The sequence below is a fragment of the Peromyscus leucopus genome, chromosome 22 (assembly GCF_004664715.2).
Source record: "Peromyscus leucopus breed LL Stock chromosome 22, UCI_PerLeu_2.1, whole genome shotgun sequence".
Classification (NCBI taxonomy): Eukaryota; Metazoa; Chordata; class Mammalia; order Rodentia; family Cricetidae; genus Peromyscus; species Peromyscus leucopus.
This window is the reverse complement of record NC_051081.1, coordinates 33,945,767-33,964,149: the sequence shown is the minus strand read 5'-3', so window position 1 is coordinate 33,964,149 and position 18,383 is coordinate 33,945,767. Positions and strand designations below refer to the sequence as shown.

General features: G+C 47.3%; 1 protein-coding gene across 1 annotated transcript in view; it reads left to right on the top strand.

The window, feature by feature from the left end:
• The first annotated feature begins 4,788 nt into the window (after nt 1–4,788).
• The window catches only part of Plb1 (phospholipase B1), a 120,897-nt gene continuing 107,302 nt past the window's right edge, over nt 4,789–18,383 (top strand). Inside the window, exons 1-2 of the mRNA XM_028873942.2 lie at nt 4,789–4,999; nt 17,839–17,900. Of these exons, the coding sequence (XP_028729775.2) occupies nt 4,942–4,999; nt 17,839–17,900 (120 nt within the window). The 5' untranslated portion in view covers nt 4,789–4,941. The remainder of the gene's footprint in view (nt 5,000–17,838; nt 17,901–18,383) is intronic.

Here is an 18,383-nt window from a genome sequence, read left to right as displayed (position 1 = left end):
GGAAACAGCATTGAACTTGGACCAGAGAGTCCAACTCCCCAGGGATGCTCTTACTCATGGTGAGGCATCACAAAAGCTTCTTTCTTTGCCTTAGTTTTCTTCTGTGTACAGTAGGGGTGGAGAAAGCCTGGTCCAGGACACTGCCTAGGACCAGGTGCTTCCTGAACTATGGAGTCCTAATCGTCCTCAGGCACGGGAGAAGGACGGACAGACGGAGCTGGGCATCACCTTTTCTATGATGGGTTGTAGAATGCTGTTAAGTTCTCTGGGCCTTCTGAAATAGTGCCAGAGAGGAGTCCTCTGGTGCCAGGAAAAGGGGGTGCTATATCTCCAGGTTCCCCATCACCCTAATGTTCAGATTCAGCATCCAGGAAAGAAGAATCACACTGGTAAGTCCTCTGTCAAATTCAGTATATGAGCCGAAGGCCACCCTCCTACTGCGCAGGATCGAGCCGTCTCCCATTTCCCTCTTGAAGGAGGACTAGACATTGTATTAGGCCTATCTCCCAGTAATGCTGGAGAGAAATGAATGCGAGAAGAGACTTTGATCAGAACCCCCTTTTACACTTACTAATCGGGTGACCTTTGATTTTTTTTTTTAACCCCCTGAGGGATCCCACTAGTATGAAATAAAACATTTATGGACTTGAATTGCAAGAGACCTGCTACTCAGTGGGTGCTCATCTACTACTGAATAGGTGTTCAGTGAATGCTGTTTAAATCTGAACCTGGGTGTAGGTGCAGTCGTGGGTTCCAGGAGGGCAGTGAGAATGTTCTGTCTGGACTTACGGGAGGATGCTGGTTTGGGCTGTTTAAAATACGTGGCTGATCGTCTCAGCTCCTTGCCATACAAACACCTTCATTTTCTATGTGCTTGGAGGAATACAAGCCAGGAGAGTTTGGCTCTAATAAATGTTCCTGTCTATGCCACAAGGATGTTGGAGTCTAGAGAGCCCTCAGAGTCTGAAAGTGGTAAGGTGTGGAGAGGAAAAAAAAAATAAGAGACTCATAATCAGAGTGTCCCTGTGATTTGCAGAGTGCCAGGGCTCATACTGTGGAGACTAATTCACCCCCACTTGTAAATGGTGGTCAGCCAGCCATCGTACCTGCTCTGCATTAATGCTTGGGGGTAGAAAGAGGGTATCCTGCAGGCATGAAGTGGGGTGGGTCAGCTCACCTCCTCCTTCCAAATCCATGGATGTGTCTGTCTGTGTGCTCACTGTGCAATGGAATCCATGCTGTCAAATATCACAGTATATGAGGAAGAGAAAGAGACCGCAGATGCCGACAGGCATCATCGCTGACCTGGGACTCCAGCTTACAGGTCCTGGTCACAGATGCTGGGCTTTACCCCACACCAGCATTTATCTGCTTTTCCATCTACCCCATGACCTCTGAGAAGTAAGCCCAGAATCTGGCCAGACCGTGTGCTCCAATGAATTTCCTCTCTAGAGAGGTCAGGGATCAGCCTGGTTTTTTGCCAGCTGTTAATAGCCTACCCTCTTGCCAGGTGGACTTTTGACTTGTCTGATGCAAATCAGAGAGTGGTCTTTGTCCCTCAGCTGGCTGCCTAGTAGGTCCTCGAGATCCCTAAAGGAAGCCACGATTGAGGGCCACCAGATGAATAACAGCATAGCTTTAGAGAGGAGCCACGATCCACCACCTGTGTCCCTTTGTGCTTCGTGGCACAAGGGAGACATTCTCTTTGTCCTCAGCCCTCTGTCCTAAGTCATGATTTGTATTCCTTTCAGTCTGTTCTGGGAGCTGATCTTTTCATAGTCGACTTGGCCTCTGCTTCATCCCAGCTTTCATTCATTTATTTATCCACCCAACACTCAATGAATGCCTGCTACAGTAGCCTTGGACTAGCTTCTGGGGATGTCACAGAGATCAAAGTGGACCAGGTGTCTGACCCCTCTCAGGGAATGTCTGTCTGATCTGCAGGGATTTGCCACATCAGTCTTACTCTATCTAGTACGAAGGAGATACTTCAAAAGTGTGGGCTTTCTCCAGAACTATATTGTTGGTCCCTTCTTTGTTACCTACTGAAGTCCATGCCTTCAGTATATTGATCCTCATCAGTCTCTGTTCATGGGTAGCTGAATAAGCCCATTTCCTAGCACTGGACCGTGTTTTGTCCACGCATGCCTGAGTCTTGTACTGGAAAATAGGTACAAGTAGACCCCCACCAGACCCTTCCTATCATATTGTCCCGGGTCACCCAAGCGGACTTGGTTTTTCTTATTGAAGAAACAGGACAGTTTACCTCGGGCTCTTCTCATAAACATCAAAGAGCTTGACCTCACTTCCCTCTTTCCTAGGCCCAGAACCAACCGCAGTAATTCCTCTGTCACACAGAGGAATTGTGACTCACTACATCATCAGCCAGAGGACAAAACAGACCTCTGCATTTCCAACTAACATAGTGGTTTTCAGATAGTGACTATGACCCACATTAAAAAACACGCACTTCACAACATGTAGCTGAAACAAATCCCCCAGGCACCGTACTTACCAATGTTACATTCCATACCTTTGGATGTCCTATAGATTTGGTCTAGCACCTCCTAGTGGAACTTTGGGAAACAGCAACTACTTTGCTTTGTCTACAAGAAGCCTTCTGAGCAGGGACTGTAGTCTAACCCTGAAGACATGAATTCATGGGCTTCTTTTTTTCTCAAAGGGCACACCTGAAGACTTTTGCTGAAACAGGCAGTGGAGCACATTCCCTCTTTTAGAACCTACCTTCTTTACACAGTTTATAGCAAAAATAAATCAGAGAACAGAAATTGAAGAACTGATGAAGTCAACGGTTGCTTGCCTCTGGCTGGAGAAGAGCGCTGATCCCTTGTTTTCTCAGCTGTGACAGACTTCATAGCAAGTGTCACTCAAACCAACAGATGCCTCCACAGTCTTGGCAAGAGTGTCCACACAATGTTACTTACCAATCCAGGGGTGAGGGCTCACGCCTGTGATCCTCTAACCCAGGAGGCTGAGTAAGGCAGATTATTATGAGTTTGAGGACAGCCTGGGATACATTGCAAATGCTGAGCAGCCTGGAATAGAGTGTGAGGCCATGTTTTACTCCAGTCCCGTCCACACCATTCTCCCCCCCCCCCAAAAAAAAAAAAACCAGAAGAAAGAAAGGAAAGGAAGGAAAGAAGGAAGACATTTTGCTTCCCTAACCTCCACACAGCTAGTGAGGGTTCCTTTGAGGCATTGTTGAGACTCCAGTATTTCCTTAATCTAAAAGGCAATTCAGACGGTCCGATGCCAAAATGCCTCTCAGATCAAAATTATTATCAAAATTATGAAGTCGTATCTTAATTTTCTAAATGTAAAAGAGGTTATAGGATAGCTTATGGCCAGCAGCACACCAGAGAGACCAGAGATGGGAGCGGGTGTTTCTGCCCTTGCCCCATCATGCTTCATGCCCTGCCTGCTCCTGACCTAAGTAGGAACAGACACTTATGGACCCTCATTGCATTCAAGGAAGTTTGCTGGTGCTCTTCCAGGCAGCCCAGAGTAGGTGGTTCTTGCATCCTTAGTGGGGCGGCAGCTTTGAGTTGGAGGTTCCATTTGTGGGCAGTGTAGTGATGGTGACAAGTATCCAGGAGACATCTGTGTCCAAATAAACCCCCGCAGACCTTGGCATTGGGTACAGTTTCTTCTTTCTTTTCTGAGCATATCACTCTCCCTCAGGACCTAGGACTAGCCCATGGCCAACAGGGTTAGTGTGGCCGAGTCTACACTCCACAACATGGCTCCACCTCCTCACAAAGTCCGAAGGCTGAGACTAAGCCTGAGATCCACAGTCACCCATGTTACGTTTTTTCTGAGCAGATGAGAGGGGATGGCAATATCCTAGAATCAAGACTTGATAAATGAGGAGGCCCCCCCCCCCATCATCCACTTGAGTCTCAACACAGTAAAGCTATGCATGAGAGCAAGATCCCAGTTGGGTCATGGGAACCAGTTCAGGGCTCCTTGCTAGACCCCAGGAGTTAGCTCTCAGCTACTGCATCACGGGGTGGGCAAAAGGCAAGGCGACTCGCCTGTATTTGCGTGTATTAACCAAGGCAATCAATCATTCCTTGGTATTTGAGGGGAAGGGATACCTCAACAGTTTTTGTCGCTCGGGCTTTAGACTTTAGTTCAGTCTGCCTGGCTTGGTCTCAGCCCAGCATCCCCCACTTCACGTGCCCAGGGGAAACTGCTGATCGGGTCAGCGTGAGTTCCGCGGGCTCACCTCTCAGCCTTTTGCTTCTCGCCGCCGTTCCACATGCAGACAATGAGTGTGTACTCCGCTGCCTGCCACTTCTGGCCATCAGCGCGTTTGGTGGCGGGGTGGGGACAACAGAAACAGATTTCCTCTTGAGGTCCAAACTAGAGAGCCCAGTGGCTTTCTGAGACTGGGTGGTGACATCTTTCACACTAAGAAAGCTCCAGTTTGGAGCTGGTTTGGTGGGTCTATGGTGGTCGTTAAACACTTCGGTTCTCGGTGTCTTTTATTTTCTGTAAGTCAGGAAATAAAAGGCAGATGAGGTCAAATTCAGGGGTGTGCCCAAGATCCCAGAGTTTTGGCATACAGTGGGATCCTAGCTCTACACATAGGATGCCAAGGTTTATGTTCTCCTCGGTAGCTCCATCTCTGGACCCCTGACACCATGGAAGGTAGCGGGAAGGCCGCCCTGTGGTCCCGATCGTTGGGTGTTGATGATTAGAGCGTGCTGTCCCGCTGTCCTGCTTCTGCCTAAATGTTAATATTTATCATTTACAGCCAGCCACCCTCCCCTGTCAAAGGTGAACACAGTAAAGTTTACGACGGGTGTACTATCAGATCCCTGAGAAGTATAAAAGCAGAGGGGGTGAGTGGTCACTCTACCATCTGTGAAAGGAAGCCATTTGCTCAACGGCCCCAGACACCTGCGACATTGTGGCATGGAGCTGTGGCCAGGTGTGCCCCTCGTGGGACTGCTGTTGCTGCTGCTGGGACAAGGTAAGTGTGACTGATGAGTGTCAGCATCACTGATACTCAGTCCTACCGGTGCCCTCAGTTGCTTAAGCAAGAAGTTGGGGAGTGGTATGCCCCCTTCTGTTGAAACCAAGGTCTAAAGGGAAAGTTAAGACACGAGAAGGCTTGTTTGCCTCTTTGTGGGATGATGGGAGGCGGATGCTGCCTGAAGAAGGCCTGAGAGTTAGGGCCTCTGAAGGCTGTGGGAGGGGTGGGGTGGGTCTTGGGAGAGGTAAGATGCACAGATGAGCTGCAGACCCTGGTCGGGGGGGAAACTGTGAGTGCCGAATCACCAAGACTTCTTCTATTACTGTGTGCTGTATGGCCTTGGAAAAGTTCCACCTACCCGGACCTCAAATTTTCCCCCCATCTTTAAAACGAGGTGGTGGTGGGTGGAGATGTGACTCCTTGGTAGAGTTCTTATTTATCAGTACAAGGTCCTGGGTTCAACCCCCAAGTTTCAATCCCTCAAAAAGAATAGAATAAAATGGCTATATCAATATTAAGCCCGGGTTATGGCTATCTGTGGCCTTTGATTTTTTTTCTGTTAAGGACAGATGAAGGCAGATCAGCATGATAAATCCTAAAGAAGCTCATAGGCTTTAGTTGTATGAAGTACTTAGTGAGTACTTGATTGGACCGCATAGGCAATGAACGAGGCTTCGGGGCTTTGTATTTCTTCCGATGCCATGATTGTGAACAGGGATACTCCTGCCATACCCTCCCTCTGCCCCATCCTCCTTGGTTTAGGAAGGCAGGATTCTTTAAGCTGACAAAGGCCTTGGGCATGACTTCCCTTTCCTATGAGAGGCCTGGGACTGGAGCAGAAGGCATTTGCCCCTGAACCACCCAAACAATGGGGGAGGTATAGATGGGACAGAGTCCATGCTGCCTGGGACCCCAAGGTCCTGCTTGCTCATCTAGGATAAGGGAGTGGCCTCAGCGAGCCTCTGGGGAGACGAGCAGGGCCTACTCGGCCTGCTGTACAAGAGGATTGCACTTTTATGGTTTCTGGTGAAACCCACGAAAGAACCTCTCATCCTATTGATCAATGGGTACTTTCCTTGTGCTGGACCGGGTCTCTCCATTTTTCTGTAGTCTTATCTTTCTCTTGGATTATTCGAGTTTCCCATGTGTGCTGTCTACTGGTTCTTTGGTGGGTGAACATATATGACAACTGTCTTTTCCCACCCTGAAGCCCACCATCTTTCTGCTTTCTTCATGGAGAGAGGGAGGGTTAATATCGTGGAAACAGATGATGAGCACCCAGAGGGGACCTACAGGCTGTTTACTCAGAGTTTGCTAGAAGAAGCCATAATTTGCATTCCGTATTGACTCAAAGGGCGTCGGGAGCTTGGAAGGCTTAATGGTGAAGAGGAGGAGACTTCAGGTCTGCTGTGACCGTGGGCTCTTGGCTGGAGGGAGCTGGAGGCATGCTAAGAAACAGGGCATCTTCAGCCATTGACTTGAGCATGTTTGGTTTTCTCTAGTGCAGCGGTTGTCAACCCATGGGTCGCAACCCTTTGGCATGCCTCTACCTCCAAAAGTATTTATGTTACAATTCATTAAGTAGCAAACTTACAGTTGTAAAGTAGTAACAAAAATAATTTTATGGTTGGGGGTCACCACAGTATGAGGAACTGTATTAAAGGGTCGCAGCGTTAGGAAGGTTGAGGACCACGGAGCTAGTTGATCCTGAGTCGGAAGCTGTTATAGAACAATAGAGACAGACGGTTGAGGTCTGGTGGCCATAGATGGCGGTCAGAGTCCCAATGTCGTTGTTGTATATTCTGTCTTGGTGCCTAAGGTATGAATTGTAGGTCTCTTCTATACAGTTGGCACTCGGTGTGTCTTGTTTAAGAGCATCTACCTGGAGGTCACGAAGAATCGTTCACGTTTCTTTCTGTGTTTGCTGTTCCGAGTAGGTTAATCTTGGTACATCTAGGATTGATTTTTGTTGTGCCTCGTGTAGGGGAGGAGCCCGGTGCGATGGTTTGTTTTTTTTTTTTTCTTCATGCAGATATTCAGCTGTCTCAGCACCATTTATTGAAAAGTCAATTGTCTCCCATTGTCCCAAAGAGACATTTGTTTCAAGGTTAGGGGTCAGATGTGCTTGGCAAATTCCTTTGTCTATTTCTCTGCCTGTAATACATTGCCTTAACTCTGTAGCTCCATGGTAAGGGCTATAATTTGACAAAATAAGTTCCTAGTTCTCCTTCTTCAAAGTGTCTTGGCTTTGAATTCTCCTGAAAATCCATCAGCTTGTGCATTTTTACCTCAGAAAACCTGTTGGGATTTTGATAAAGATTGCTTTTGAGTCTATGAATCAAGTTGGGAGAAATAAACACCCTAGCCGGGTGGTGGCACACGCCTTTAATCCCTGCACTTGGGAGGCAGAGGCAGGCAGATCTCTGAGTTCATAGCTAACCTGATCTACAGAGTGAATTCCAGGACAGCCAGGGTTACACAGAGAAACCCTGTCTTGAAAAACAAACAAACAAATAAACAAAAACAAAACACCCTCACAACATTGAGTCATGAAAATCATGACTATATATTTAAATTTTTGTTCATAGTTCACTAAGTTTTCTTGTTGAGGTCTTTCATGTATTTTGATCAATTTATTCCCAGGTATATGATATTTATGTTATATGGGAAATAGATTTGATTTTGTATTGTAAAAGTATTTATTATAGGCATAAGGAAGTAAAATTGGTTTTTACATGTTGAGATTTGGGCAGAACTAAAGTCTCATATATTCTGCCTGCTTCTCTGTTGGAGTTCCCTCTAATCACAGTCTGGTTGGCCCTGACATCTCCCTCTCGACCCTTCTTCCTTCTGCCTTCTGTGTGTATATATGTGCATAGACATACTAAACCCATGCTGTGCGTTTATTTCCAAGGTTATTCATTTCTGCACATTTCTCTTGCTTGGTCCTCCCGGTGTGTCCCAACGTTGTGGTGTGACTGTTTTCATCTGTTTTAAGAATTCTCAGCCAATAATTCTTGCTTTTCCTCTTCTGTGCCAGTTAGATGTTTATCTGGCTTTCTCCTGTCACGTACCATACCTGTCGCCTCTCTTCCCAAACCACCATCCTTTTAGATATTTGCCACTAAGTAGTTTATCTTAACACATGCGGCTTTCCCATTCTCCTTCAGTTGTGTCTAATTTGCTGTTAGAGCTGATGAAGAAAGATTTTGAAAACTACTGATTATATTTTTGAAATTTAATTTATATTTAGTTCTTCACAAACTTATTGGACTTAATACATGGTATCTATTACTATATTACATATAGTATATTAAGCCATATTTTAATTATTACATCAATATAACTTGGTAATTTTGGCTTCCTATTTAAACCTCAAGTATGTGCTATTTTCCAAAAAAAAAAAAAAAAGTGTAATTTTTGCCTGGTAATTTCAGCATGCAAAGCTTTATGATATCTCTGCTCGATTTCCTCTATGCTGTTACTCACAGGCACTGTGTGTCTCTTCTTGGTTTGGTCATGTTTCCTCTGCCCTGTAACAGCCTCCTTGAACAGTCTACCCATGATAGTCTTTGGGGCCTAGATTGAAAGTGACCAATTTCAGAGAAAATATAAATATAAGGGTCATGCGTTCAGACACTGAGACCATTCCAATAAGGAATCATTTCAAACTCAATTCACGGTGTGATGTTCCCTAGAAGAGGTAAACCCCAGGCCAAGCATTCACACACAGTTTCTCCCTGGCCCTAGCAGGGAGTAGGTTCCCAGACCCCACTCCTCTGAGGATACTCCAATCTGAGGATGCTCAAATTCCTTGTACCATCTGTGTGTAGACACATGAATAAGCTCCAGTGTGCTTTAAAGCACATCTAGGTAGATTTCAATACAAAATGAATTGTAAATGCTCTGCAAATAGTTGATAGACATGTTCAGTTCAGATACAGTTTTTTAAGTGTTTTCAACCCGCTGTGGTTGGATCCACGGGTACAGGACATACAGCCATAGAAGGTGGACTGCACATAGCAACTCCCGTTTAAAATGGACTGTGCTGTTATTCCCACTGTGTGGATGAGAACTCTGGGAGGCTTGGTGGCTTAACAAGAGTCATTCAGATAGTAAATAAAAGAACCTGAGCCAGTCCCAAGCCCAAGCCCCTTTGCCACTCATTTGTGTGATGCTAGAATCCACTGGAGGACAGGACCTAAATAGACTTCTATTTAAACTTGAAGATAACCTCAGCAAACCACACACGTAAACACAGATCCCTGTTTTAAAACTTTAACTTTTAAAACAGAAACAGCATTATCTCAAAACTGCTCTCGGCCCCAGCAAGCTGGCAGGAAAGCACTGTAGATAATAAAATACAGATTTTTGTTAGAGTTCCGTTTTCCTCAAATGGGTCACAAATCCCCAAGAGGCTGTCCAAACTGTGGATAAAACCTCATTGCCTTGGCGATGATGCATCTTTGATACTGTCGATGTAAAGCCAGGGGTGGGAGCTGAGGGAACCGATCATGGGTGTTTTCACCACTGATGTGAGTGAAGTCAACACACATCGGCAGGAAGCCAGAGTGCTGCTGGGAGTTTGGGTCCCTTCCCCTCCCAGCTTTCTCTAGAAACATGATCATTACAATAAGAGTGGAGGGGTCCGGAGAGATGGCTCAGTGATTAAGAGCACTGGCTGCTCCTCCAGAGGACCCGGTTCAATTCCCAGCATCCACATAGCAGCTCATAACTTTCTGTAACTTCAGTTCAAGGGAGCCTAACACCCTCACATGGACATATATGCAGGCAAAACACCAATGCACATAAAATAAAAATAAATTAAAAAAAACTGTAAGAGTTGAAACAGATGTTAGAGAAATTCTGGTGGGCCAACTCTGATGTAGAATTTTAAGGTGTGTTACTTTTGTTTATGTTGCATTTATTTAACGCTGTGAAGCTGTGTTACTGTGCCTGTAACACACCTGATGGTCTGATAAAGAGCTGAACAACCCATAGCGAGGCAAGAGAGAGAAATAGGCAGGACTATCAGGCAGAGAGGATAAATAGAAGGAGAAATCTGGGAGGAAGGAGAAAGAATGAATTAGCCAGAGAAGGAGGAGGAGTCCAGGGGTCAGCCATCCAGCTACACAGCAAGACACAGAGTAAGAGTAAGATTTACAGAAGCAAGAGAACAGGAAAAGCCCAGAGGCAAAAGGTAGATGGGGATAATTTAAAGTTAAGGAAAGCTGACTAGAAACAAGCCAAGTTAAGGCCAGGCATTTATAATTAAGAATAAGCCACCATGAGAGATTTATTTGGGAATTGGTGGCGGGCCCCGCAAAAGAGCTCCCAACAATACAGCTCCTTCAAATTATTGATGCAAGGGGGCAGGGATTGGCTTGGGTCCCTCATCTGGATTTCAGCAGAGCCATTCCTGGGACCCTGAGGCCAGACGCTCCCCTCTATCTCAGAAGTTTCAGTCCCTGTCCCCATCTCTGCCATCACACACATATGCCCCCCCCCATTCTTGCTCTGAGCAGTAAGGACAGGTATGGGGGTTTCCTTCAGGGCTCAAGAGTCTACTTTCCTGGAATGTCACCTGTATCTTGAAGATTTTTAGGACTTGCTGTCAATCATCATTTTCCTCGGGCTGCAGTTTCTGCTGCTGTCAATGAACTGTCTGAGCACCCTTGGGAGGACCCAAGTCAAGCTGAGCCTGGCTGGCACTTACTAAGCAGCGTCTCTGGGGAGAGAGACTGGATCTCACGGAATCACTGGAGGGAAATTAGGCGCCAACACAGGCTCAGGGAGCCGTGATAGCTGCAAAAGGATTCTGAGAACTGAGGGGCGGCTGTGAGCTAGGGAAGTCTTAAGTGGGGTGGTGCTACAGAATTAGCAACTTGGTTGAAATAAACCCAGAAGAACAGACAAGGGGTGCAAAGGGAGGGAGGTGTACCTGTCCACACTGGGGCAAGGCTCACCGCCTGCTCCACGCAGGCTGTCCTAAGAGCCCGGAGTCCTAAGAGGAAGTGAAGTGTGAGCGCACTAGGTACTCTACCACGGAGCCTGAGTGGGAGGATTGGTGGACTCTGGAAAAGGTCAATGTAGCTCTTCTGCTTTAGGCCACCATTTGCTCTTCCATGTGAGGTCCTTTTCCCGTGATACCACCACCTCTCCCTTATCTCTGGGAGGAGACCTTCCTGATGGAGAGACCCTGAGCCCCCCTCCCATGTGCTTCCTTAAGATGCCTCTCCTCTTGGAGCTTCCTGACAAGCATTCTTTCCTCACATCTAGCTTTGAGAGATCTCCATGGCCTTTTTGTTCTGGCCTCCAGAACCTGCCCTCCCCTCACAAAACAAAGTCAAGAGAAAATAAGATATAGGCCAAGGGTCAAACTACAAATCAACTCAGAGCATGCCCTGTCCTGTGAGGAACACTGCCATCCCTGGGAGCCCAGGGTATGTGATGTTGGAAGGGGTGGGCAGAAGATGGAGGGTGTACTGGTCTCCATCCCACATAGGTGGTGTCTTCTTTTGGCCATTGGCTTTGGACACTGAATATTTAGACCGTGTTGGTTCAGGGCTTTTCAAATCATCTCTGATGACTTCCGTGGCCCATCAGACTAGGTATCTCCCCAAAGGGAATGTTATTGTTCATGGTAAGTCATTTCTTTGGCCAGCCTGATGGCAAACCAACTCTGACTGGGAGGGCAAGCTGAAAATTGTGTTCTTGTGGGCTTAGCCACAGATCACACATTTCCACATGGGGATAATTCAGGGAAGGTGCGGTTAGTGTTCTTGTTGCTGTGGCAAAATATCTACAAGAAGCAATTTAAGGGAGGGATGTTTATTTGGACTTGGGGTTCGAGATGGAGCATCTGTCATGGGGAAGAGGGCATGGCAGAGTTTATAACAACAGGAGCATGTGACTTGATTGCCTCACATTTCTGTGGCCTTGGAAATAGAGAACCCCCTCTGGAAGCAAGGTGGGCCCTAACTCCCCTTCCCACAAGACATCTACTTCCTCCATCCAGGCCCCACTTCCTGAAGGTTCTGAAACTTCTTCTCACAGTACCACCAGGTGAGGACCAGGTGTTCAAACACAGACCTATGGGACCCAATTTACATCCAAGTCATAATTCGCACACCAAACTTCTTATGACGTCCATTCAAAAAGCCCATGAGCTCGGAGCAAGCACACTGGACTCACTTTAAAAGAACTGAATGCCCCACACGGCTCCCCTAGTGACCTATGGGGTGTCTCTGGTACGTGCGCTAACCCATTAGATCAGAGTTTCCTGAGGCAGCCGACAAGGTGATTGTAGTGGCCTTCCGCTTCCACTATCCTAGAATTCAGAGACAAATATTCAGAAGCCAGGCCCTATCAGTTTCTCTGGACTTCAATGTCACCTTCTACTGACTGGCATGTGACTGCTCATGTACCATGCTGACAAAAAAAAGATGCCTGTGCCTCCCAGCATGCCTGGAATTCTGAGGTGGAAGCCACCACAGTCAGGTGTGACTCATGATTTTCTGACTCGGTACGCACAGCTGCTCACAGGTAGCATCTGCTCCCGGCCACCACAGCATTCTGTAAGGCCCGGGTATGAGTGAGACTTGCCAATCACCCTAAGGAGCTTAAAGTCACCCAGAAGATCTGTGTGCAATCAAGGAGACCACAGGGAGACACTGGGCGCCTTTGACCCTCCCTTTTCCAGATCCTGGCCTAGCACAATACTTAGTGAATGTAGCTTATGAAGCATGTACTTCCCTCTCTGGTCTGGTCTCTGAGCCTGTTTAAAAAAAAAAGTCTAGAGCAATGGTTCTCAGCATGTGGGTCATGGTCCCTTTCAGAGATCCTGTGTGTCAGATACTTACATTACAATTCGTAACAGTAGCAAAAATACTTAGGAAATAGCAACAAAATAATTTTATGGTTGGGGGTCATGAGGAACTCTATTAAAGGGTCTCAGAGTTAGGGAGGTTGAGAACCACTAGTCTAGAGGATCATATATCCCACCTCTGATGTTGCTGTGAGGACACTATACAAAGAACCCAAGAATTGAATGTACCCCAAAGCATGACCTCAGTTCCACGTCCGTCGACCTTGATTATTCTCCCTGCTGTCCAGGGACGCACCTCCCTTTCATCTGGAAGGTGATCTTTGTTCACGTGCACAGCGCTTGCCCACAGGGCACTTTCCTGTTCTTTGATCCTCACGGCAACTACAGAAGGGAGGTGAGGAAGCCAGGCTCCTTCCCATTTTATAGGTGAGGAGGAAGTCCACAGACGGAGAGATTGAGTGCATGGTCAAGGTCACCACGTGGGGCTGTTCTTCCTCAAGCAAGGGATGGATTGTGGAAGCTTGTGCCCCGGATACACTCTAAGTGGACAGGCATCAAGGAAATCAGTAAATTGGAGTGTGTGGCCTGTTTTAAGTTGGCTAGTAAAATCATCCCACCCACTTGTGGCTAGCTGCTGGACCAGCTCCAGTCAGCTCTCCATTGTAGAGTCGGGTTCTTAATTTGGAAGTACGTGAGCACCACCCAAGGGACTTCTGTGATTGCTGATGCCTAGCATTATCCAGGCCCCATGCAGTCTAAAGAAACCTGAGGTTTTATAGGGGGACGGGGAAGGGCAGTGTCTCGGTAACAGCAGAGCAATAGAGAGCTGCTGAATTAAAAGGGGATCCCTGAGGCAGAAACCTCTGTGCATTGTACCTCCCCAAGGCCTGGTGCTATAAATGGACCCTTTTAGCTTCCCAACCCCAAAGGTTGCAGCTCTAATCTGGATGACTGATCTCTGTCAACCAGGCCTGTCCCACAGAGCACATGTAGGTGGCTTTCTTTCATTCCCAGCAGGGTGGAAAAATACATGTTTTTTTCCCTGACTGACCTTACTGAGGTGGGAGTTTCTCAGGGAGCCGAGAGCCCTTTACAGATCCGCGAGCCTGAGGGTCAAACAACTTTTCAGAAGGGAAACATTCCCTTGGGTTCCCGTGACTGGGGCGTCAGTGATGTCACAGTGCTTTGGTGGTTTCTGCCACAACACGCCTCAGGCACCGGGGGACACTGAAAGAATTTTCTTTCCACATACCTGAGAGAAAGCAAAGGCTGAGAATGAGGCCTGAGTCCCTCCAAGAGTCAGTGGGAACAGGACAGGGCCGTAACTTTCCATGCCAAGAGCTATTATCTGAATTCAAGGCACAGTTTCTCTGAGAGCCCAGGGCACTTGTACCAGACACTCTACCACCAAGTTGAAAATTCTGGCTTTAGAACCTTCAGTGACTTGGGTAATCTCAGGCTACAGAGTCTGGAAGTATCTGAAGGATTATCTACGTCAGCAGCCAATCACAGCCATTTATTTCTGCACCCTTGACATCTGTCATATACACCTTTAAAGGTGTATATATTTAGGGGGCTGGACAGATGGCTCAGTGGATAAGAGCACTAACTATTTTTCCAGAGGACCTTGGTTCGATTCCTAGCACCCACATGTTAGTTCCCAGCTATCTATAACTCCATTCCCCCGGGCATCCATACCCTCTGTGGGTATCGGGCATGCATGTGGTATACAGGCATACATGCAGGTGAAACACCCATACATAAAAATAAATATCAAAACCGTTTCCATTTATTTTTGTTCCTTGACGATTTCATATTTGTACATAATGTATTTTGGTCATTTTCATGCCCATTGCCCTCTCTCATTCCCCTCCCGCTCCCACTCACCCTGTTTGACCAACAGCCGTCTTTCTGCTCTCGTGTCTGTCTTGGTTTTGTGACCCCTACAGCCTTTAGGGTTTTTTGATGAGCAGGGGTAGGGGGTATTTAAAAGAGCATGGGTGGGTACCTTACCAATGTCTACACCACTCTAGAAAATGGCTCGCCTTTCCAGGCAACCATTGACCGATGCCTCTTTGGGGAGGAGGGCAGCCTCAGATGTCCCTACCCCTTTAAAGCTTATTACCGCTCTACAAGGCAGACATTACCACGTCCATCTTAGAGACGAGGGAACTGAGGCTGGGGGAGGTTGACAAGACACAGGTTGTCTAAGCTCCTGACCCTGTCTGAAATCCAAAGCTTCCGCTGGGGTCAGCATTCTGGACAGTCTATTCTTGTTTGGCTATGTGCAGCTAGTCTCCCAAGGGCCAAGCCTGTGCCCTTGTTCTGGTCTTGGTTTGGGAGCTGCCTGGAGAAGGTCAGTTCTCCTGATACCCAGCCCTGCAGATACTGAGGAGTGGTTTCCTAAACCCTCCCCCACTTCTTATTTCTAGTCTTCCCTCTGTGATTGAATATAATATCGGCCTATTTGTGTTTCGGGGTACCCTGTCTGTTCTAGGGTCTCCCTCCTTTCTCACCTCCTTTAGATGCTTTGTTTTTACTTTCTGGTCTCCCATCCACCCCGTGAAGGCTAGTGCCAATCAGGGTCCACCCTCCTATTTCACCTGGATGACCTCTTCAGGCCCAGTGTAGATCATGGGTTGGTTGTCAAACTAGCCACATGGGTGAAATCCAGATTGCTCTCTGTTTTTGTGTAGCTGATAAGCTAAAACTCATTTCTACTTTTTGGGCGAGTGTATCTATGTCCAGAAAATCCAACATTGCTTTTGAAGAGACTGTAATTTCTCCACCATATTGTCTCTGTTTCTTTGTCAAAGATTTGGTTGACTATGTTTTTCTGGGCCTCTCTGGCCTCCATTCTGTCCCATGGATCTGTCTGACCTTTTGGTAGGTACCACACTGTCTAGGTTACTCTACAGTAAGTTTTGGTATTGGGTTTTATTGATCCTCAGTGTTGTGTTAGCTATAAGAGGTCTTTTGCCTCTCCACAGAAACTGTAGAATCAGTTTGCTGATGCCCACAGAGATTTCCATACTTTCATAGGGCCCTAAAGACTGAAAAGGAGAACAGTATCTTATGGCAGGTGAAAATTATGTAGACTATGAACTGTAGCCTCTGCAGATGAAGTTAACGTATGTACAGACTGCCTGGGGCCACTTTTACAATTTTGAAATCGTGAATAGAAAGAATAGTCGCGCCGGAAAAGAGACCTTAGGGTCTACAGAACCCACAACGTGGACCATCTGGCCTTTATGGGACACATTTGTCAGACCTCGTCTTGGGCACGTGTCTTCTCCTCACTTTTTTGCTTGCAAACACTGCCCAGGTCGCTAAGTGAGCTAGGCTGCCTGTCTTGAGTCTCTCTGTCACCAGCGGCCAGCTATGTCAACTTTATTGTGAGCTGAGCCCTCTGGATCTCACTTTACCACATAGAGGGTGAGAGTATGGGAATTCTCTCAAAGAACTGTCATAAGGATCAAAGCAAGTATTTTACGTCAGTGCTCTAACAGTGGGAGACAGGAGCTGTGTGGAAGCAGCGGCTACCACTTAGGTTTAGATTTGTTCTCCTAAGCTGGACAGACCGTTACCTGAAAGGCCTCAACTCCCTGCCCTGCTAACTCTTCTCTCCACTACGGTAGTAACAGCATCTTAAAAATCATCTCTTCAAGGTTGGTCATGGTTCCTAGTCACCCATGGTTAGCCTGGCATGTGTGGCTTTGAAGTCCAGCTCCTTCTATCTCTTTGTGACCGGCCCCTTCCTTGCCCTCCAGCTACAGACCCCATGTCTTAGCTTTTTTCAGCATGCCATGCTTGTCTACACCTCACTGATTTCCCATCAGAGGGCCCTTTCTGCCCAGAAAACTGGCTTCTGGGAATTTCAAGAGTCAATGAGATCTGGAGGTGGGTTATAGCCCTCGTTTGTGGAAACTGGTGTCTGGTCCCTCGGTGGGTAGGAACCGGAAATGTACTGCTTCTCCTTCAGGCGACTCTAGATAAATTATTTGCAGGGTCAGAAGGTAAAGCTGCAGAGGAAGGCTGGGGCGGGAAATTAGTCAAGCTCCGTCTCCCAGGTCAGGTTTGCCTTTCACGGTGTCTGCTGCTCTTTAGAGGCGCTGCCCCGGGACCATGCGCACTGAACAGAGAGCTGGGAAGAGAAGAGTCAGAGGAAGCGGGGAATCTAAATCCAGGGTCAAGTACCAGGCTAGAAATGTCCCGTGGCGCCATTGAGACACATAGCGAGATTATATTACAAGAGGAAGAATTTGCAGAGGCTGGCATGGTGGTGCATGGCTTCAATCTCAGCACTCAGGAGGCAGAGGCAGGTACAGCTCTGAGAGTTGGCTGCCAGCCTGGTCTATATAGTGAGTTCCAGGCCAGCTGGGGCTATAGAGCCAGAGTATGCTGGGATGAGGAGTATGTCTCTGTGTCTCCTGGCCTGCCTTATCTTCTTCGCCTCACTTCAGCAAGACCTCTTGAGAATTAACAGCAGTACCAAGGTATGGCTGCTGGGAAACCCTGTGATTAGCTCTTTACAGTCTCGCTACACCTCAGATCATTCTGGGATGCCTTTTGCCATTCCTGCCTTGGCCTAGATCCCCAAACAGGGGCAGCTATCAGCCATCATTAAGGTCTTAGCGGGTTCTGCGTCTTGGCGAGGAAGCAGTGTGATAATCTAATAGTGTGCCCATACAGGATATAGGGGGACGGCCGCCTCTCTCAGACCAGACTTCTGTACCTTCATCTGGGGCTTCTACTGTAGTGGAATATATAAACGGAATCATGGTGTTCCAAACTGTGACAGCCGGAGAAAAGGAATCTGTGCTTTTCTAAGATAAAGGATATTACTAATGTGGGTACATAGTGCTTAGGAGACAGGTGTAAAGGGTACGCATTCGGGCAAGAGTTCATTTCAACTTTTAAAAACCACCTCATCTACAGGTACGCATACACAAAGTTGAACTATTTCTGCTTACTTACTTGTGTGGTTTTTTTTTTTATTCCTTTTTAGGACCCTCCCAAATTCAGAGCTCTTCTGGAGAGAACACTTTGGCATGGCAACCACAGCAAGTGGTAGGGATCTCGCCCTGGTGGGAGGTGCATGTGTGTGTATAGTGGGATGGGAGATGTGGGCGCTCTCTTCTAGTGGAAAAAAAATCCACATTTCTGAGCAGGTGGGTGGCCCCTCATTAAGGCCTTAACGGAATGGGCCAAAGGAGCTGCTTCCCCAGGCCAGCCAGGAAGCCTGGCAGAACGTTGCCACGGCTCCTGAAATTTGGGGCTCATTAGCCTTGCAGACCGAGCGGGTGGTTCCCAGAAGTGTCCCGCAAGCATTATAAATGGACGTGTTATCACTGTGAACCTTGAAGCAGATGTTGTAAGTTATCCGAAGGCATCTGGGTGAGGTCTTCCCAGAAGGTCCACCAGATAAGAGATGAGAGTAAACGCTGTGTGTCTCTTACTGTAATCAGTAATTCTCGAGAAATTAACTTACGCTGTGAAACACAGCGAGGGCTCCGTGTGCTGCCTGCTTTCCCTGCCAGAGTCCCTCCCCTA